The 22,178-nt window shown below is 39.9% G+C and overlaps 2 protein-coding genes across 3 annotated transcripts in view; one reads left to right on the top strand and one right to left on the bottom strand.

The window, feature by feature from the left end:
* CCDC146 (coiled-coil domain containing 146) overlaps positions 1 to 22,178 on the top strand; it is a 69,843-nt gene that overhangs the window by 19,681 nt on the left and 27,984 nt on the right. For both annotated transcript variants that reach the window (XM_035126590.3, XM_088652122.1), the window contains exons 4-9: positions 15,736 to 15,818; positions 16,906 to 17,115; positions 17,995 to 18,052; positions 19,343 to 19,519; positions 19,651 to 19,724; positions 21,565 to 21,792. In XM_035126590.3, the coding sequence (XP_034982481.1) occupies positions 15,736 to 15,818; positions 16,906 to 17,115; positions 17,995 to 18,052; positions 19,343 to 19,519; positions 19,651 to 19,724; positions 21,565 to 21,792 (830 nt within the window). The remainder of the gene's footprint in view (positions 1 to 15,735; positions 15,819 to 16,905; positions 17,116 to 17,994; positions 18,053 to 19,342; positions 19,520 to 19,650; positions 19,725 to 21,564; positions 21,793 to 22,178) is intronic.
* FGL2 (fibrinogen like 2) lies at positions 1,663 to 8,571 on the bottom strand. Its single transcript, XM_035126596.3, has 2 exons — positions 7,930 to 8,571; positions 1,663 to 4,454 (listed from the first exon to the last, which is right to left on the bottom strand). Exons 1-2 carry the CDS (start codon positions 8,543 to 8,545, stop codon positions 3,748 to 3,750), a joined length of 1,323 nt encoding a protein of 440 aa, XP_034982487.2. The 5' UTR covers positions 8,546 to 8,571; the 3' UTR covers positions 1,663 to 3,747.

Raw genomic sequence — 22,178 nt, 5'->3', positions numbered from 1 at the left:
CTAATAGAAGGAAATGCTTTGCTTCTTAAGGGTAATTCTTAAGAAATTGTAAGAGGCCCCAGCTTCTTTGATTATAGTGTACCTGTTGAACAAAACTCTCTCTGCCAGAATACATATGTTAATACAGTATTGCCTATCCAAAACTAATAAGGCTTTGAATATATGTCTACATTAAACTGCCTTACCCAAGCGCTTTTCTAGAAGTAGGAAAGTGGGGATAATTAATGCACATGAAATGTGGCAGACCCTTTCCTCTATCAACGCCCTCCTTGCTCAACAGTACCCAGAGAGGATTCACTCCATGTGCTCAGGAATCCTACAAAGGCATGGCTTCTGACAGTGTGGAGAAAGCTCTCTTTAGATTTTCTAAAGGCTGCTGTTGAGTCCCACCTCCTCCCATTTTCATTGCAGTCCTTTTGAAGCATTTAAAACTGGAGATAGAGCCAGGGCTATCTATTCCTGACTGACAGCTGGCAGTCTACTCTGCTCTACCTGCCTCCCTTCCTTGGTACTAGAGAGCCGTTTAAATGGAGATGCTAGGGACCGGACTTGGCACTTTCTTCTTGCAGAACGCAGACTTTTCTGCACTGAGCAATTGACCTTTCCCCAAACTTCTGTGTTGTGAACAGCTGTCAGGCAGGAGCCCTGCAGGTCAATCACTGGGCCACCAGGGTTCCTGCTTCTGCTTTGTAGCAGTGTTCAACTTATGCCAAGAGATTGGGCACATTCAGTGCTTGGATGAGCACTTTGAACTGGCAAGTGTGTATTTTGTCCTGAATGTGCCCATTGGGAATTTGCAGGAAGATCTGATGTAATCATTCTTAATTTACAAAAGTGCTGCAAACCAACAGCTTTTGCTTCAAGAGGAGGGAGAAGAAAAGATACAACTTAACCAACCTTTGTGGAAAGGATATATGACGTTTTCATTTGTATAAAAGCATTTAGCGAATAAGAAAAGTATTGGTAATTGTTTCAAAACCTGGTGTTCACCTTCTATGGCAAAATTTCATTATTTATTGGAAGGATTTCAAATAAATAAAAAGCTGGTAGCTTCACAGCCAGGATTAATTTTGGACTAAGTGTGCGGTCTTGGACAAATGTGTGGTCCAATCTAGGGAACACTGAGAGTTTTAATTCTGTGATGGGCAAGAAATTGTGTGGACTCTCACAAAGTGCACCTAGATTGTTTGAATGAAGCTGTGGTAGCTAAACAAGTTTTAAATTGTTGGGCACATCAACACAAAGATCTGAACTGAAAACAACACAATTTAATATACAGAAAACTAGCTTAGCAACTATGTTTGTATTCTTCTGATTCATCTAACTGCACTTTTAGTTGTGAATTACTCTGCCTTCTGTTGAACCGCCCTACTTGGCTAAGATAGGTCTTTGAATGGTAGTAATGCCTAGATTGAGAGGTGTGTATATGCTTGTACGCAGGAAGCTGTAACTGTTGTGTGCCAAATTAAAACGTTGCTGCTCCTGCTGCATTCACCCCTGACATGTCATCCTTGGAAGGTCTCCCATGAGGGGTATGTGACCATCAGACTAAAAAGAAAAGGTCTCCCATCCCTAATATCTAACAATGAAATGAAAGTAATAAATGAGCAAATAAATTATGGATAAAAAGCATTGCAAATAAGGTGCTGCCAGACATTCAGGCAAATTACAAATGTTTTATTGTTACCTAAAAGATCGTGATATAAGCTTTGGAACTGTGCTTGGGAAGGGAGGTCTAAGTCTGGGTGCCACCACAGAAAAGGAACTGTCCCCAGAAGCCACCCACCACATTTGGGAGGCATTTGGAGCAGGGCCTAAGCCAAGAATCGCTGCACATAGGCAAGTTCATGGGGGGGGGTTTCATACACCTCATCCCAGACCTACAGTTGAGTGGCAAAAAACAGCAATCAGAATTGTGCCCAGAAGCAAACTAGTAGTCAGTTGTGCAGATCTTTAAGCACTGTACAGTATGTAAATGCAGAAACCAAAACCAATCAAAATTACAGTAGATACTTATCTTCCATTGACTTCAACATGGTTTGGAGGAAATCTTTTACTGTACATCATAACAAGTGATTACATTCATTTCTACATTTTGGGTTGAATCCTGTGTTCGAACTTCACTCACAGGATGTTCCCCAGGAGTCTATTTTCCCCTGCAGCCTTCTGTAAAACTGCTTCAGATAACTGAGGAAACCCCGGAAAAGTATGAGAGGTGACATGAGAGCCTGGAAGGGGGATTAGATGAACAGTGAACAGAGAACAGAAGGAACCCTTCCATTTTCAGATGGGACACACTGGATCCAATCCTGTAATTTAAGGATGCTTTCATCTAGAAAACTCACCAGGCCAGCAGCAACCTCTAATGATGATACGTAACATTTTATAGCGAAGGTGATAGAATCTCTCAGTATTAGATTTGGTTTCCCTCACCAGTTAAAAGACATTTACAATGAAGGAAAATTGCCAAATTGCATGGCACAATTGGGCATAATTCCATCTAGCAAAGCCCCTTTAACAACACACACACACACACACACACACACACACACACACACACACGTGAATCCACATACTTTGGTCATTAGCAACAATACGCAATGAAAATTCTAAATGTATTTGGACATTTGAAAAGCCTGTTGTGTTTTAATATTAAATATTATATTCATTTCTCTCTTTACTGTTCACAAACATAAGGCATTGTAAGGATGCCTCTCCTGTACGTTCCTTCTGTTGCATAAAGAGATATATACACCTATATTAGCCAGCTTTGGAAATGCCTACCGAAGAAGCAAGATCACTTAGATCATAATTGCCTAAAGTAGCTCTTTTAAAAATAATAATAATTCCAGCAATATACCAGAAATCTGTTTGAGGGAAGGTAAACAACGTTTCTGTGTGCTGCTCTGGTTTGCCAGGAGCGGCTTTGTCATGCTGGCCACATGACCTGGAAGCTGTACGCCGGCTCCCTCGGCCAATAAAGCGAGATGAGCGCTGCAACCCCAGAGTCGGTCATGACTGGACCTAATGGTCAGGGGTCCCTTTACCTTTACCTTTATTGCAATGTTTGCTCATATATAAAAATAGCAACATCATAAGAAATGCTTCCTTAACAGCATTTATTAGCCTTTAGATTAAAATGTATTGTTTTTGTTTTGGTACAGTCACATGGTTAAAAAAAAGCTAGTTGACAGTGGCAATGAATTATTAAACTATAACAAATTGAATCTATTATTTACATAGAAAAATATAGTAATAAGCAGATGAAGGTCAACTAGTTGTCTTGGAATACTTGAGTTTAAGGCAGTTTGGGCTCATGGCTTTGCAGCAGGTTGGTGGTTCTGCAGAGATATTTATGGAATATGATGAGGAAGCAGTACATTAAGGGTCTGAAACTGTTGCTCTCCAACTCTACAAATCTGGTTTTGGCCTGTGGGTGGCTGAGGCATTGTTTTGTGATACTGCAATAGTGGAATGCCTTTGAAGTCAACTTTGTAAAATAAGCTTACACCCATCTTCTTACCTAACAGAAGTTAATGGATGAGGGTGACACATTATTTGTTACCAAACAATTGAATTGTTCCCGGTACATTTAGAATTTATCAGGAGAGATGCCGTACATTAGGGTGCCTTTGGAAGAGGTGTTTTCTCAGGGGGAAAGTATTTAAACATGAGATATAACAGTTGTTGTTTTTTAAATTGCACTCAGATACTGGAGAAAAGTGTCAATATTGAGAAGTTACTAATTCATGGCGCAAAGACTTTGGGTCTCATCATCATTCTGACCTTTTTGAAAGGTTGTCTGTAACCATTTAGACTATTATCCGAAGCTGTTGGCCAGGTGCCCCAGAAAATTCCATTGCGAACACCTTTGTATTTTTTGTGATAATATTTGCCATTTAGATTAGCCGCCAGGCATGCATCAAACCACCACCCAGAGCTATAGTATGCTCCACAGTTTCCTGATGGATACCTGTCATTGTCTCTATCTGGGGTAGTGAAGAACATTTGGTCATGGTTGTAATGTTTGCTGAATTGCAGGGCGTTCCCAGCTGTACCACTGTATTTGCCAATACTTAAGCGGTATTTGAGAAATTCATTGGTCACATAAAACTGTTCATATTTTGCATATTCTTTGACTCCGTTGAAATCCTCAAGTTCAATCCTCAGCTGCATCTCCTTGCTTTTGGTCAGAAGGTGAATTTTGTCATTCCCTAGCCAGAATTCTCTACTCAGGTTTCCGAAGCCATTCTTGTATTCTTTCCATGTTCTGTTGAAGCTGGTGCTGCCATCCTGACGCATTTGGAACACTGTCCAGCCACCTCCCATAGATTCCATCTCACAGTAAACATCAAAGCTATCATGTCTTGGATCAGGAGTAATTCTGTAGATTCCATTACGCTCTTTGCCTGCTGCATAATAATTGGAACAGTCTCCTTGCAGAATCTGTATAACTGGACAAAGAAAGTTAGCCGCGTTATTTACAACCCATTTTTAACTTGTATAGCATAATAGAAAGCAATCTGAATCCATAATGGAATATAGAGTTTTAGTCACCCTTCCATTTGTGCAGTGTGCATGGATATAGAATAAATTATAGCTCAAAGATATCAGAGAACAGCTTTTTTCTGTGTTTTTGCAAGTCATTGCGGCAATAATAATAATAATAATATCAGTAATGTAGGAAATGACCCTAGAGGAAAACAGGGGAAGCATCTGCTGGCACTAGTTTAAATTTAATATGTGGTTAGAGCTGGATTTGATGACACTTGGTAACTTTTGCAATTCCAAGTCTATTTCTTATAGAAGACTTTCTACTTAGGTAAATTGCTGCCTCTACCTCTCCTTATTTGGGTGGGGACGACGACGACCTGGGAATAGTAATTTCTTGACAAGGGTATGTTGTGTCTTCTGCTATTGCCCACAACTTGCTTGGATTTTTGTTTGCTTGTTCCCACATGAGCTATCATTTCATATCATATACACATCTGATCCTTGTGGGATCACAAGCCCACAAAGGTCAAAGGGGAGGAGGAAAAAATAGGTGGCCTCCAGACAAAGAAACATCCATTACTTGGTTCTATTTCATGAACTAACTTGGAGGACCATCAGAGGCATAGCTTTTATATTATTTCATTGTTTTGTGTGAGAACTCTCATTTTTTCTTCACCGAATGTTTTATGTTGCACTCCTCAGTGTGCAATAGAACTATCCACATAATTTTTGCATGACAATTATATTGAGACAGTTGACAATTTGACCTAGGGTCAAATGCCAAGTCCCCACTTGACGTTTGTTAACTTTTGCATTAACCACTGTCTTTTTACACTTATGGAGAGCAGGATAGTTTTATTTCTTACAAGATTGGCCTAGAGTGTTGGTGTCACCTGTTGTTTTTTCCTAGCTATTTGTAGGCTGTCATGTACAATTGACACTGACACTCAGAAAAATGTCATTTAAGAGCATGACAGTGGTTTCCTGTAAACGTGTTATTATGTAACCTCTGGATTTTAGAGTGGAAATGAAATTGGACAGTATACTAAGCAGGAATGCAACACTTTATGATATAAAGTATTTCTTCCAGGTGTTTCCTGAAGATTATGGCCCATTTTATTTCCCGAGCCAGTTATGATAGAAGCCCAACAAGCTTTACAAATGAAATGCTCTTACATTTTTTCCATTAAATTATTGACACAGCAGCATTCAGTTAATATCATTTGGAATGAGAAAATGTTGTCTGAGTTATGTTGATTCTTCTTATAAATTATGTTGGGAGGGGAAATATTTGCCACCCAAATTTGTTGGAGGGGAGCAAAGAGACAAGTGAGAGAGTATTGAGAGAGTTTGAAGTTTTCATAATCAGGCATCAGTATTGATTTTTGGGTAGTGATGCAGTCTTTGGTAAAGGAAGAGGACTCAGGTTTACTTTAAGAGGTGCATAGATGCTCCCAATAGGTCTGCTCATTGTACCCACCCCCATATGAATATGTGTAAACTATCAATCTAATACATCTAATAGATACAACGTACTCTGAGGTACTATTTCTGGGTTAGCAGAGTCTGTAACCTGAAGCGTCTGTAACCTGAGATACCGCTGTAATTATTGTTGCTTTAGAGAAGTGCAGCCAGCAATACATATGCAGTTTGATTGCTTTTCAGAGACAATTAGTCTATAAATTGTTTTGTCTTTTGGTTAAGAGTCTTGTTCTTTTAATTTTGCTGAATACAGTCATACCTTTGTTTTCGAACAAAATGCGTTCTGGAAGTCCATTTGACGTGGCTTCCGATTGGCTTCCAATTAATTGTGCAGGCACGTCGGAAACAATAGCAGAAGCCACATTGGACGTTTGGCTTCCCAAAAAAGTATGAAAACCGGAACACTCACTTCTGGGTTTTGATCATTCGGGATCCGAAACATGAGTACCAAGGCGTTTGACAACCAAGGTACGATTGTATTAGAATGTAGTGAATTTTAATGTACTTTCAGATACACTCAAAGGAGTCACCTAACAGAATGAACTTGAAGGTGAAGTAGGCATCGTTCGAAATTCTATTTCGCAATGAACTTAATTCACATTTAGTTCACTCAGCAATTATGGGAACTATTTTTAAGTGCACTTTTAAAAACAAAACAAAAAGACAAACACGAACTGATTCCAAGCACTGTTTTCTAGCAAGAGCTATGAATTACAAAATAATTTCTTGTTATTGTAACAGGATAATGTTCTTTTAAGTGCAACAACTAAAAATAGATGGGTTGGGGAAAGTAGCAGTCAAAATGATATTTCATGTAACATTGTTTATTTCGTGCAACATTGCCAAGATTCCACTCTCAGTATATCACATGCTGTTCATTTGGGATATATTAATGTTGCTCATATTTACACATGTGCAGCTGTAAAACATAATCATTTGTGTCATCCATCTGTAAGACTTCACCTTCCTCTGTGTCCCCAAATGTATGTAATATGGCAAGTTATTTATTAACATTTTGAAGTGTAATTCAAAATAATATTCAAAGAAATATTTTTGAGTTTCTTTGTTTTTGTTTTTAAAATTTATGTAGCTGTAAGCTTTAAATCACACCAATATAAAACAATTGATGCTTCCATTAGGAAGTGGTATGAAGAAAAGATAAGCACACAGCAGTAACAAAAAGTAGACAAAACATTGTTCATATGTCCACACTCCAGGATAAATGGAATTCATTTTTTAAAATCTCAATATAACCATTACTTTCTTGGTCCTGTATGAGAAATCAATTTATTCCATTCTTTCTACCTGAACAGAAGTGATAAAAGTAAAAGGGCGTCCTTATTTCACCAGTGCAAGCGGCTCTGAGTTTGGACAGTTACCCATGTGTAACAGTGCAAAAGACCCTTTAACAGCCTGATTTTTCTGTACTTTAACAGGGCCAAATCCTTAACGATTATGGCCTGAATCCAGGTCTGTCCACTGGCAAAAAAGGTGTGCATAACAATTGGTAGCTCATCCCCCTGCAACTCAAAGGATGCAGATGAACATTGTAGTGTGGTTGCATTCCCCCACCTGTTACATCCGTGGAAAGTTGAGATGCACACCCTTCTTCTCATAAGCTTTCTTCTTGTGCTCAGTAAAGGAATGTAAGAATTTGCCTGTAACGTAACTGCTGTGTCAGACGCTGACAAAAAGAAAGTATGGGTGTGTGTGTGTGTGTGTTCAAAATCCTTTTAGCACGAAAAGAAAAACCCATTATGAAGTTCAGAGGTGCTAGATTCTCATCTGTTTCAATATCCAGATATGCCCCAATTGTAAAGTAATATGGGTCAATTAACTACTAGTATTTACTTTTTCTTTTTTAGTAGGTGGCAAAAAGTAATAAGAGTTAACAGGTGTAGGTAAGGAAATGCTGTTCCGATACTTTTCGTAAAATAGTAAAAGCTGACCTACCTGGTTTTGGTTGTGTGGCTGGGCAATTTGAAGAGCATTTATTATCCAGATTGTTCACAGCAAATGTCAGGTTGGCTACTTTGCTGTCCACATAGCTTTCCACGTTGTTCATGTTTATGAGGTTCATGTGCTCCAGCTGATTCTGTAAAGAATGGATTTGGTTCTTTGCATTCTTCAGACTGGCTGACAGCCTGGAAACCTTGTTCTGCAATTCTTTTACCCTGTTATCTTGTATTTTGCTATTGTCAACTGGAGCGTCTGTGCCAGGTGGCAGGAATTCGTTGCTGTCTTTTTCTGGATTCTCATCTGCCTGCAGCTTGCAGTCTTCACAGGACTTCTTCATCTTGTTTACAACTTCCTTAAGGTTCTGCACTTCTTTGAGTGTTCTCTCAATCAGTCGAAACTGCTTGGGCAGCTGGATGGTCATTGGAGGCAAGGTTATCCGATACGGGCATTCCTCTCCATCACATTCCCCGCTGCGTTTGAGTTGTATTGGACAAGCACCAGTCAGTTCTTCTTCTCCGGCGCTGTCTGTGCTGCTATCATCTGTCGCTGCAGAGCCATTTGTAAATAGCAGCAGAGCTGTCTGGAGCAAAATCCTGTAAACGAGCTTCATATTTTCTGAGGAGCTAGCCCAGTGAGGAAGTGTGCAAAGTTTCAGTGACTTTTATAAAGAGCAGCTAACTGCTGCCTCTGACTTATCAGAGAGGCTGCCTGCACTGTTCTCGGAAAAGGGTGGGAGTTGGTTGCATCACAGCAAGCTGCAGTGATATTAATAGCAAAGTAGGTAGCTATGGGGAAATTAACCAGACTTGTACATTACAAAATGTTATCTTCAGCACCTGTCTGCATAATCAAACATAGAGATATACCCAGGTATTCATTTTAGAATAATAAACATATACACAACAAATACAACATTTCAAAAACAAATGTATGCTTTTTAACATGCTAGTGTTTGCTTTGGTGTGCTTTTCAAAAAAAACCAACCCACTAGCAATGAAATTGTATGTGTTCCTTGTTAGCATATAAACAGTATTAGGATAGACTTGAGCCAACAGTCTCAGGGTGTTATTAGTGGACAACCTTAGGGTTTCTTGGGAGCTCAGCAGAAGTTCTTCTGCAAGTAAATTTGTAATGGCAGCCTGTCCACTGTCAGTGTCCTGTCATGCAAAGCTATGTATGAATGTTTGGTGTATTCTGTGATGCATTCGTGTGAGGCAACAGTTATGCTCAAGAAGCCTCAGCAAACACTCCGCATGAACCAAGGCTGCCACTCTGGAACAGTCTGGGGAATTCTCCACAGTGAATTCTGGGAGAAATGTGTGAAGGTTTTCTAGCATCATAAAATGATGTAGAAAGTCTTCTTTGAGCATTCTCAAAACTACCATATTTTGATCAAGGGGAAACTGGTATGTCCTCTGTGCTGAATTATTGTGGGAGTCTGGTATTGACACCCGCAGTGAATCTGCAGAGGTGTCTGCCCCTTTTGTGTTTGTGGCTGTGCCAACTTTCCACAAACTGATGGTGCCCCCCAGACATTTTGGACTACTTCCCTGAGAATTGGCCATGCTTGCTGGGGCTGATGAGAGTAGGTTGGGAAAGACTGCTACATCCCATTTTTTACATACAGAGTGACACCACCCCTGTGTGCCCCCCCTTAAATTTGTATCTATATCACATAAGACTGACTTGAAGTAAATGTTTTTGATTTGAGTTGAACCTATTTCCAAGTAAGCATGTTCAGGGTTGCAACCACAGGATCACTTCACACATTATAGGTATAGAATCTTTGTATCACTGACCCATTTTCTATGCATGATAAATCTGAAGCATTTGACTAGTTACACATATGGGTAGCTCAGTTGGTTAGCACGTGGTGCTGATAATGTCAAGGTTGCAGGTTCGATCCCCGTATGGGACAGCTGCATATTCCTGCATGGCAGGGGTTGGACTAGATCAGGCTTCCTCAACCTCGGCCCTCCAGATGCTTTTGGCCTACAACTCCCATGATCCCTGGCTAGCAGGACCAGTGGTCAGGGATGATGGGAATTGTAGTCTCAAAACATCTGGAGGACTGAGGTTGAGGAAGCCTGGACTAGATGATCCTTGGGCTCCCTTCCAACTCTACAATTCTGTTCTATGGGATATTCTATGGGCATATGACTTGTGGAATCAATCCATTACACAGGTCTTTAATTTTTCCCTGCTAAAACTATCAGCATTAGAAGTAGCCTTTTGAGAGTTTCTCACAATGAATAATATTTCCTCCTCCACCACCATTGTGGAGGTCATTCGCTTCCCCCTGTGAAGCAATTTTTCAGGAAATATTGTGAAAACGTTACACTGTTGCTTGTCTACGTACCTCCATGCCTCTTCCTGGCCAAGGGAAACAGGAATTCTATAAGATTCCACCTAAACATTAGGAAGAACTTCCTGACAGTAAGAGCTGTTCGGCAGTGGAATTTGCTGCCAAGGAGTGTGGTGGCGTCTCCTACTTTGGAGGTCTTTAAGCAGAGGCTTGACAGGCATATATCAGGAATGCTTTGATGGTGTTTCCTGCTTGGCAGGGGGTTGGACTGGATGGCCCTTGTGGTCTCTTCCAACTCTATGATTCATTTCACCAGGTCTCTAGGAAACCCCTCCTCCGACGTAAAGATACAAATCGTTACTACTTTTATTTTATAAATCTTCCTACCTCAGACCAATCAATTCTTCAAAAATGGTGACTGCTGTCGAATCTTACAGGAAACTGTCTCTTGATCTTTTGACAGTGGAAAAAATTATTGGCCTCCCTGAATGACCATCTAGAACAGAAGTTCCCTGTCTCCTAAGTTCTTCCTGCAATCTTTGGTTAAGGAACTTCTCCCTTCAAGTTTCCTTAGATACACTTTCCTACCGGAAGGGCAGAAACAGATTTCAATCTTAGGTCCCTGGATTTATTGCCTATTCAATCATAAAAAGAAAATGTTAAAATTAAATTCTGACCTGAAAACTACAGAAGGGACTACAGTGAGTTGTTTTCTCATGAACTGGGGACAGGGATCAGAATACTTAATTTATTATCTTGGGAAAATATTCCAGAGTTGGCTTTTTTTTCTTAGTTCAATCTTTGGTTTGCTGACATCTCAGAGGCTTAAAAACTCTAATACTGAATCATCTGAGGTTTATTAAGAACAATATAATGTTAGACACAATGAACAATGTAACACCAAAACATGTAGAGCTTTATCACACATAGCTGGCACCAGAGGGAGGGTGAGGGTCAGGGAGGGCAAGCACCCCCTCAAACAAGGAGCTTGCCCCTCACTCACCCCCCATTTCTGAACTCTTGTCCTTAATATATGCTGTTATTTTTCTTTCTCACTCACCTGGAAATACACTTTGCCTCTTCCCCAGAATTTTGTTCTTGTGCTGCCACTGTTACCAGAACCTTACCACAATACCTGCATCCTGTATTTTTATTGTCATAAATCTATTGCTGAATCTAAATAAATAAATAAATAAATAAATAAATAAATAAATAGTGTCCGACATTTAGTACAATAGAGCTTTTGGAATTCTTGTTATATCTTAACAAGGAATCAACATGTCCCTTTTCCATTTGCAAAATTAACACACACATGCTAACTGACAGTGTAATCCCATGCATATTTACTCAGAAGTAAGTCATCATGTTTTGCAGGGTTAACGTGCATAGAATTGCAGTCCAAGGCAGAAGCCCTGAGACCTAGACATTGTAATGTCTGTGGATGTTTCATATAAATATCTATTTTTCCTTATCTTACCATATGGTGATATCAAAGCCTGTTATTGTTACTTATGTAATTATTATTTTTTTCACTGAGGCAAGCAGAGTACTGCAATAAAATGTGTTTTCAAGTGCAATGGCTATTTCCTGCTCACTGCCAACTACATTTTATATCCAAGGCCTCAGTAGTTGTTGTTGTTTAGTCATTTAGTCATGTCTGACTCTTCGTGACCCCATGGACCAGAGCATGCCAGGCACTCCTGTCTTCCACTGCCTCCCGCAATTTGGTCAGACTTATGTTGGTAGCCTCGAGAACACTGTCCAGCCATCTCATCCTCTGTCATCCCCTTCTCCTTGTGCCCTCCATCTTTCCCAACATCAGGGTCTTTTCCAGGGAGTCTTCTCTTCTCATGAGGTGGCCAAAGTATTGGAGCCTCAGCTTCACGATCTGTCCTTCCAGTGAGCACTCAAGGCTGATTTCCTTCAGAATGGATAGGTTTGATCTTCTTGTAGTCCATGGGACTCTCAAGAGTCTCCTCCAGCATCAATTCTTCAGCGATCAGCCTTCTTTATGGTCCAGCTCTCACTTCCATACATCACTGCTGGGAAAACCATAGCTTTAACTATACGGACCTTTGTAGGCAAGGTGATGTCTCTGCTTTTTAAGATGCTGTCTAGATTTGTCATTGCTTTTTTCCCAAGAAGCAGGCGTCTTTTAATTTCGTGACTGCTGTCACCATCTGCAGTGATCAAGGAGACCAAGAAAGTAAAATCTCTCACTGCCTCTATTTCTTCACCTTATATTTGCCAGGAGGTGAAGGGACCAGTGGCCATGATCTTGGTTTTTTTGATGTTGAGCTTCAGACCATATTTTGCGCTCTCCTCTTTCACCTTCATTTAAAAGGTTCTTTAATTCCTCCTCACTTTCTGCCATCAAGGTTGTGTCATCTGCATATCTGAGGTTGTTGATATTTCTTCCGGCAATCTTAATTCCGGTTTGGGATTCATCCAGTCCAGCCTTTTGCATGATGAATTCTGCATATAAGTTAAATAAGCAGGGAGACAATATACAGCCTTGTCGTACTCCTTTCCCAATTTTGAACCAATCAGTTGTTCCATATCCAGTTCTAACTGTAGCTTCTTGTCCCACATAGAGATTTCTCAGGAGACAGATGAGGTGATCAGGCACTCCCATTTCTTTAAGAACTTGCCTTAGTTTGCTGTGGTCGACACAGTCAAATGCTTTTGCGTAGTCAATGAAAAAACTGTTCCTGTGCCTGCCCGATTTTGTATATGAAGACCTGTAGCGACGTCCAGATGGGAGTAAATCTAGCAGATGATGACAGGGATGTAAAGAATCTGCAATTCTCTCTGCTCTCTTCTTAACTCTGGTAGCATAGATTGTCTCTATTGTAGGCAAGCTAGCTCCAATGACCCTTTCTGCAATTCTTACAGCTCGTTGGAGCCTTTTCTTGTCTGTCTGGGAGGCTGTACCATACCAAGCAGTAAAATAATTACAGAGAACAGTTTCAATGATGCTTCTGTAAAATTGGATCAACACTTCCTGGGGCAATTTAAATTTCCTTAGTTGACGCAAAAAATACAACCTCTGGTGGACCTTTTTAATAATACTATTGATGTTGCTTGACCAATTTAACTTTTGAGAAATTATAGAGCCCAGGATCTTAAAGGACTCTACTTCTACAACCATGTAACCAAGGATGGAAATTGGCAGCAGGACAGAAGAGTGCCTTCTGAAATCAATTTATCAATCACACATTGTATCAAAGGCAACTCTGGTGTTCTCTATATAATAGTTAAATACTGTACAAAACCCGGGGATTGAGTGCATTTGTGAAGGGAATAGAGTCAAAACTAACGAAAGGATAATTCAAGGAGAGGATAAGTTATCTCTTTTTGCAACTGTATTCCAATCTTCTTAGTTTTCACCTTACATCGGTTCTAGGCAATTCCAGTTCCAGAATCAGTTCACACAGTGCAGTCTAGTTCCCTGAATCAGTAGTGCCACAGGATATTGTAAAACCCAAATTTAATGGCATTTAGATCGAGTTACTACTGAACCTATGTAAAGGAGATGGTACTTTTGCCTAGTTTTCTTAAAAAGGAAAACACCGTGAGTCAGACTCAGATTCACTCCGTGTGTGTGTGTGTGTGTGTGTGTGTGTGTGTGTGTGTCCATCCCGATACAGCTGGTCAGATGGCACACATTTTGGAAAATGGCACGTTACAAGCTTTGGGTATCTTGTGATGGTGACTTATGTCCCTGGTATGTAGTGTTGCAATGCATATTTTAAAACTTTTGTATTGCAAAAACTATAAATTCCTGACTAAAGGGCACATTCTGCATTTCGTACTCAAACAGGAATTGATCATCATTTTAATGCTTCCTGTACCTTTGCCATGTACCTTTATGCAGCCATGTATATTTTGCACAGTAGTTACTGCAGATATTTGTGCTTACTTCAACTGGAAATGCATGAGAATTGTTGAACTGTTAAGCTCTATTAAAACTGCTAGCTAAGGACTGGTGCCAATTTAAACTTTCTTGTAACTATGTTTATTTGTTAGCAGTGCTGGTTTATGTTGGGTAAGAAGGAAATAAAATAATTATTCACATAGAAAACCACCTGGGGTGGTGTGGCTTTCCAGTTTATTTCATAGAATGCCACATATACATATACCCTCAGGGAACAAGTTAATTCCTTTGAGGCCAAGGTGGTTGACCCAGAGAAGCTGAGATGAGATTGGCTGGTGGATGTGATAGCTGCATCCCGCTCTCCTGTTCTCACGGCAACAGAGGGCCTCAAACTAAGGAAGGAGGAAATGTTCCCTTCGATTGAGAATGAATTCAAGGAGACACCCAAAAAGAGGGTGTGGTGTAGGTGACTTCAGTTACCCTCACATAGACTGGGTACATCTATGTTCTATGAGTCTATGATTCTGTGTCCCAGTCACAACAAAGAAGTACAATTTCTAGATACCCTAGATCAGTTTGTTATGGAGCTGACCTTAATACTGAACTTAAGTGAACTTAAGTAAAAGTTTATTAACTGATTTGGAACGGTGACCCCAGTGCTATCATATTCAATATATATGTAAATAGACAATTGCCAATAAATCCAACCCCATCACATTTGACTTCAAAAGAGGAAACTTCCCAAAGATGAGTAAATTGGTTAAAAAGGAAGTTGAAAGGAAAAGTCAGGAAGGTCAAATCTCTCCAAAAGGCTTAAAAGCTGCTTAAAACCACAATATTAGAAGCTCTGCTAGAATGTATGCCACAGATCAGGAAGGGTAATACCCGGGTCATGAGGGTACAAATGTGAATGAGCAGAATCTAAACAGCTGTTGGAGTGAATAAGGTTTCCTTTACAAAGCTGAAGATTTTCCATTGGAAGAATGAGGAACTGAGACAAATAGTGTTGACATGAGTTGAAGTTCTTTTTGACAAAATGAAAAATGATAACTTGCCATCATGTCTGAATGAGATTGACCTGGAAGATCTTAAAGAATTCCAATATGAAATTGCTGATCATCAGAAATATGTGCCTACTTGAAAACTGGAAAGCAGCCAATATTACATCAATTTTTAAAAAAGAAATGCGGGGGGGGGGATCCTAGAATTTACATACTGGTCTAATTTGAATATCTTGGAAATAAATTTCACAAATGGAAAAGCAAATTCTCACAGGCTTCAATGATCAGAGGGAAACTGCACTGGAATTGAAATCGAAGAATTTTGTATTTTAAAATGGTAGCTAATAGTACTTGAATGTTGAAAATTATATAAAATTCCTTCCAAGAGGATTAGCTCAATATTGAGATCTCAGCAATGAGAACCTAGTTTTTTTATATACTGTAGCTTTATACCACAAGTTGTGAAACAAATCACCCCAGGCATGTAATCATTTCTGAGTATGGCCAGATATAGTGAAAAGTTTCAATTTGTTTTCACATTAGAGAAAAGTGTTGCCTGATTCTTTTCATAATAATTATTCAAATAAATTGATGATTGTCACTCTTACATTTCTTAGTTGTTTTATGATGGAAAAATCCCTGGAACCAGAATGGCTGAACTGAAGGCAAAGTATACTGTTCTGCATGACACTCTCGTAAGGTAGGCTTTTTAGACCTTTCTGTATGTAATGTGAGTACTGGTACTTATTTCTAGTGATTAAAATGTGAAATACATATTTGTAACTCAGCAAGAAAAATAAAATAAAATATACTGAGAAAAATAGCTCAAATTAAAAGTTTTTTTTGGGGGGGAGTGTGTTTCTGTTCCCTATTTCTAGTGTCATTCCAAAGTTTGGTCTTTTGGAAAAGCTGGGAGACTCTGTGTTTGGTGGTTGTGCCCGGTTATTAAACTGTTCTGAGTGAATGTCAAATTCTTACAGAAATGCTCCATATATATTTATGTAAATATTTGAACAGCATTGAAGTTTTTTTCCCCACCCAAGCACCAGTTTTGTTGAATCATTGACCTCAAGGCTAAGTGTTTCAAGGTTCTAAAAGACAGCCAGACAACTGTTTTCTGCTTTCAGATATTATTTCATTAAAATTTTAATATTGCAAGCATGGAAATAATATTCTATTGAATGCATACACAGGAGAAAGAGTACAAAGCAAAGATTTATCTCAGCATTTGATTACCAATTTTGGTCATGCAGTAAATAATAAGCAATCTGTTCCTCCTTTTTCCCTATTGGTTGTCTTTCCCTACTGTCAAAACTTACATTCTTAGATGAATAGAGCATTAATCTGACTTCTTTGCCTTTGTCACTTAGGTATATGGTGCTCCGAAGATACGAAATAATATTTGTGATTTGCAATAACTTTTCATTATACAGTGGTGCCTCGCTAGACAAATTTAATTCGTTCCACGGGTCTTTTCTTATAACGAAAAATTCGTCTAGCGAATCCCATAGGAATGCATTGAATTTTTTAAATTTTTTTTTTTGCCCATAGGAACGCATTAATTGAATTTCAATGCATTCCTATGGGAAACCGTGATTCGCTAGACGAATTTTTCATAAAACGAATTCGTCTAGCGAGGCAACCTCCACTAGAAAAAACATTTCGTTAAGCGGAAATTTCGTTAAGCAGGGCATTCGTTAAGCGAGGCACCACTGTACAGTACAGTAGTAGTTGAAGGTTTGTTTCATAAATATGTGTTTTATCCCAACATTGCTGTTTTGCTTCAGCTTACAGGAATCGGAGATTCAGCTGCTACAGGATGCCAAACGTTTCACAGTCGAAATAGAACAGCAAGAGCAGATACTAGAAACTACTGATCAGTTTCCAGAGGGATATTCTTCAGAGGTCACCAAACTGAGACAGCAGTACCTAAGATATGTCAATGAATACAATGCGATTCAAGAAAGGGAGTATGAAATTCAGTACAAGTTGAACAGGTAGATAGTATTGGAGTGGCTATCTGTATTACGATCTACGTACCAAGGAGTAATGTCTGTCACTTATCCAGTTGATTGACGAATGGGGAACCCTTGGTTTGTGTAGGCCAGGGCAGGGAGAGTGGAGCTGCCTGGAGCCACTGGACTTTAACTGCCTAGTGAGGACATGAAAAGTGGATGCATCAGATAAGGCAGTCAGCTGAAGTTAGAGCTAAACAACATGTTACATTTAGTATGTAGCATGCAGATATGTCTCATGTTTTCCTTAAATTAATTACAGGTGTGGAGGGCAATTGTTATTGGGATAAATTCCATACCCCCCCCTCCTGCATGGCTGTGAGGCTTCAGGAAAATGTTTGCTTGGGTGCCAATGGGAACGTTTTTCTAAGCCTTGTAGCCACGAAGGAAGCAGGTTTTTTTGTGGGAGCGTGACTTGGGCGGAAGGGATGTACCTCCTTTCCCTGTGCACCAGAATCCCAATAACATTTGTGTGTCCCCCCCCCCCCAATTACAGCCGATTAAAGAGGTGGGGGAGACATGTGCATTAAGTGTAATGTATAATTTTGCCCTGAGATATCTGATGGGAGTTTGAGTCTAGCAACTGATTGAAGAGCCCGGGTTCCCCGTCCCAGAGACAAAATGTGGGAAACCAGTTGTTGCAGATATGAATATTATGAGTGAGCAAATCCAAAATTTTGACACGTCAGTATTATTAAATTATTTTAACAAAACCAATACTTAGCCTTTCATTATGGCCCCTTTTGTCTTCCTTAGCTATATATTGAAGCATTTCAAGGATACGTGCTTGCAAATACTTGATATTTAAATCACCTCATTGACATTATGAGTTGAATGATCTTTTATGCTGTTTTCCTTTAGTTTACGAGAAGACAAGAATCTCATCGAAAGGGAGTATAAAAGAATGCCAAAAGCTACTGTAAGTAAGATGTTCATGTGACCTCTGATGCCTAGTTTTGTACCATTTGGCTGGATAAAAACAACAAAGCATAATGTGGCACCTTAAAGGCGACCACCAACATTTGCTGTGTAAATTAGGCTATATTTTGTTCAGTCTTTTTGGTTTTAGCCACCATCTTGTGAGTAGTTAAGGGAGGGAAGTATTTTAAGTTCATACATCATGTAAAATACAGCACTTTATCCCATCTCCATTCCCATATTTGTCTGGGATAGTTTTGATTGATATGCTTACCACTTTCCTTGATATTTCTTATTGTTGTAAAATTCTTAACCATGTTTAGCATTAGATGTGTACCAAGGTCATCATCCAAACCCACCCCCATCCACCTTTCCCCCATCTATCTCTTTTCCCCCTTTCCCTCCCAATGTCTCAATAAATGAAACTGATCTGTAAAAATGTTACGAGAGACATTGCACATATTTCTGTAAACCAAGAAAATCCTTAATAATAATAAAAAAGATGTGTACCAAGGTTAACCAGGGTTTGAAACCAGGGTGTATGGACTTTGCAGATTACAGGGAGCTGTAGGCATGCTAAGCCAAACCCCACAAGCTTGTTGGCTTCTGGAGAGGCGTTTATACCACTTTGCGCGCCCCCTAGTCCTTTTTGCTGCCATGCCACACTAAACTAAGCCAAGATTTGGCTTAGTATGTCATTGTTGGGAAACATATAAATCTGGAGCTGCCCTGTGGAAGCTTGCAGTGCTTCTATTCATTTGCATTTGGCTTTTTCAGTGAGAAAATAAGGTGTGGCAGGGGAAACAATTTTGAAAGTGAAAGAAAACTACAAAGCTAAGCTTCAAGAAGAGCAAAAGCATGTGCCTTAGCCCTCAGGAGACCTGCTCCATATGTCCCTAATCCTACAAAATATCCCTAGAAACCCAGAGGTGGAGATCTACCAATCCCATCCAATTTAAGGCAGTTGCTGACAAACCGAATGGGTTGAGTTATGACCCCCTTCACGGGATAGAGGCTGGAGAGCAAGCAAAGAACTCTGGGAGACAGGCACAGTCCCCTCCCTTTTTATCCCTCACCCTAATGAAGGACTGCCACAAAACAAATCTACAACACAACTGAGAGATTTTGTAACAAGGAAGCTAAATGGACAGTAATACCGCAGGTCGAATAACATGCATGCCCCCTAAACTACTATTTTAACATACATTCTAGAATAACCACGTTTTAATGTTTTCCTAATTCGTGCATGCCACTTTCCAAACATGAAGTAACTAAATTTCGCTTTTTAAAGGATGCAGATAAGAGGATGAAGGCTCTGAGGGAAAGCTGTGAAGAGCTTCGTAAAGAAACTACACACAGGCGGCAAGAAATCAGAGCACTGAAAGATGATATTTCTTCAAGACACAAGCGCCTTACTAAGGATCAGAAAGAACTCGAGGAACTATTTAGGAAGCAAGAAGAACTAAAAGTAATTCAATAATAAATTCATTAGTCTGTGTAGCTGTGCAGCACTGTATGCTCCCAATTGATACAACTAGTTCTGTAGCTTTCCATAAAACTTCAGTCTGTGTAGACTAATGTTTATATTTTTATCACTAGGATGACCTTGTCCGTCTTCAAGCCATTCCTCTTCAGCTCGGAAAGGATATGGACAAAATAAACCGCAGAATGCAGTATGGGTTTCTTTCCTTTTTTGTTTGCCCTGTATTATGTATCTTTTTATTTATTGACTTTCCACCCTTCCTCCTAAAGGAACCCATATTGCTAACAGACCAGTGGACAGTCCTATTAAGCCCACTGCCATTTGCTTGAATTTAAGCCACCTGGCACTTAAATGTTGATCCTAAATATTTGTGTTGGTCTGTTTGCTGGTGTGACAAGCAGAACATCATGGTTTGTGATGCTGTGGTTACACAGCGGTAGGTTCTTCCCATCTTTCACATTGGTTTGTTGAACTGGGTCCTCTTCTTCTGGCTTCCACAACATTCATAATCCAATCCTGACAAAATCACAGGCAATGGGGAACATGTGACCCTTCAGCTATTGTTGGACCTTAACTCCCATTAGTCCCTGCCAGCATGACCAGTGGTTTGGTATGGTGGGTATTATAACCCAACAATCTTTAGATGGCCACAGGTTCCTCATACCTGCCCTAGACTGAAGCTCTTGTTTTAGTGAGAGCAGAGATATTCATCTCCATCAAATTGATACAAACACCTATATAGCAATGCTGTGTTGCATTACTGCCTCCTGCTACTATGGAAAAGGCTTCTTATTTTTTGCTTTTTCTGAAGGCATGGCTTGTTTTATCTTATGCTGTTATTATGTTATGACAGTACAGTTAGATTGTAAACAACTTCAAGTCATACTTCTTAAAGCTACAGAAATAACATGGAAATTCTGATATTTCAGGAACATGATTATTTGAGATTGCATTTTATTTTCCTGCTACTTTATAGGTCTTTGGCCCTTGTTGCCATTATCTTTTCAAGCTTCTAGTATTCTGTGGATCTCCATCAGAGCTTTTGAGATGGACAAAAGTTCCTCAGGGTCCTGTCAAGCTAAATTGATGCACAGCCATCTAAACATATGCTGTCAACTACAACATCAAAGGAGCAAACTTGTTTTCTCCTGCTCTGGAGGGTATGACTTGAACCCATGGCTTCAAGTTTCAAGAAAGTCATTAAAAAACCACCCCAGAACAAGTTATTTGTAGTAGCAGTGCAATTAATTAAAGGCTTAAGGGGTCCAGGTGGAAAGACACAATATGGATGGCACGTCTGTCTGTAGATGAACACCAGGTCTGTCCAGTGAAAAACAGCACAGGGATATTCCTAGAACTAGATTCTCAGAGACAGGTCCACCCAAGTCTCATTACTGTTCTGTCACCAGATCTACTAGAAATTTTAGACCAGCTCTGTGTCAGTTATATATGTTTATTTATTTTGAATATTTACTACTCCATTCCCCCGTCTCATGAAAGCAGGCAGTGCATTATGGACCTTTGATTGCTTCAACATGGTCTCGTGGTTTCGGAATAGGAATTTGGGTGGCGCTGTGGTCTAAACCACTGAGCCTCTTGGGCTTGCCAATCAGAAGGTCGGCGGTTCAAATCCCCGCGATGGGGTGAGCTCCTGTTGCTCGGTCCCAGCTCCTGCCAACCTAGCAGTTTGAAAGCACGTCAAAGTCAACTAGATAAATAGGTACCACTCTGGCGGGAAGGTAAACGGCGTTCCCGTGTGCTGTTCTGGTTCGCCAGAAATGGCTTAGTCATGCTGGCCACATGACCCAGAAGCTGTCTGCGGACAAATGCCAGCTCCCTCGGTCTGTAGAGCGAGATGAGCTTGCAACCCCAAAGTCGTCCGCAACTAGACCTAACGGTTAGGGATCCCTTTACCTTTACCTTATGTTAACTCTTTATTGTGTTTTTACTGGAGTACAACAGGTATAATGACAGGATGTGAGCAGAGACCTGTTTTGTTACTAATATTAAACACTTGCAATTGTCTACAGAGAATTGGAGAAAAAGAAAAAGGCAATTCAGGAAGACGCACGAGAGATATTTGAGTCTGTAAGAAAAATAGAGGCTAAAAATGACGATGCACTAGAAGAAAAGGAGGATGTGATGAAAGAGGTGGATGGGAAAAAAGCTTTGCTGGAAAGCAAGGAGCGAGAATTTATCTCTCTTACTAAAATGCATGAACTGAACAAAGAGAATGAAGGAAGTGCCATAGCAGAAAGGTAAGTTTTTAATTCACAGGAGGAATTTGTTTTTCACCACCCGTTTTGCTAGCTAAATTCCACTGGGTTGCTAGGTTGTGTCTCCAAGATGTGTATATGGGAGAAGACTGCTGTTCAAATATTCCAGTACAAAACTGTACATTGTTTTAATTATCATATCCTGCACCTTTGAATTGGGCCTGGAAACAAAAAGGGAGCAAATGGTGTTTTTCCAGCTTATTGCTGTAATAAGCAGCTACAGGGAGCCCTATGGATCTTCAGAAACTTCTCAATGACTCTTAAAGGTGACCCGGAAACTACAACTAATCCAGAATGCGGCAGCTAGACTGGTGACTAGACTGGTGACTGGGAGCAGCCGCCGAGACCAAATAACACCGGTCCTGAAA

Source organism: Zootoca vivipara, chromosome 9 (assembly GCF_965207765.1).
Source record: "Zootoca vivipara chromosome 9, rZooViv2.hap1.1, whole genome shotgun sequence".
Lineage (NCBI taxonomy): Eukaryota > Metazoa > Chordata > Lepidosauria > Squamata > Lacertidae > Zootoca > Zootoca vivipara.
The sequence above is the reverse complement of the archived record's forward strand: the minus strand, read 5'-3'. Positions and strand labels throughout refer to the sequence as shown.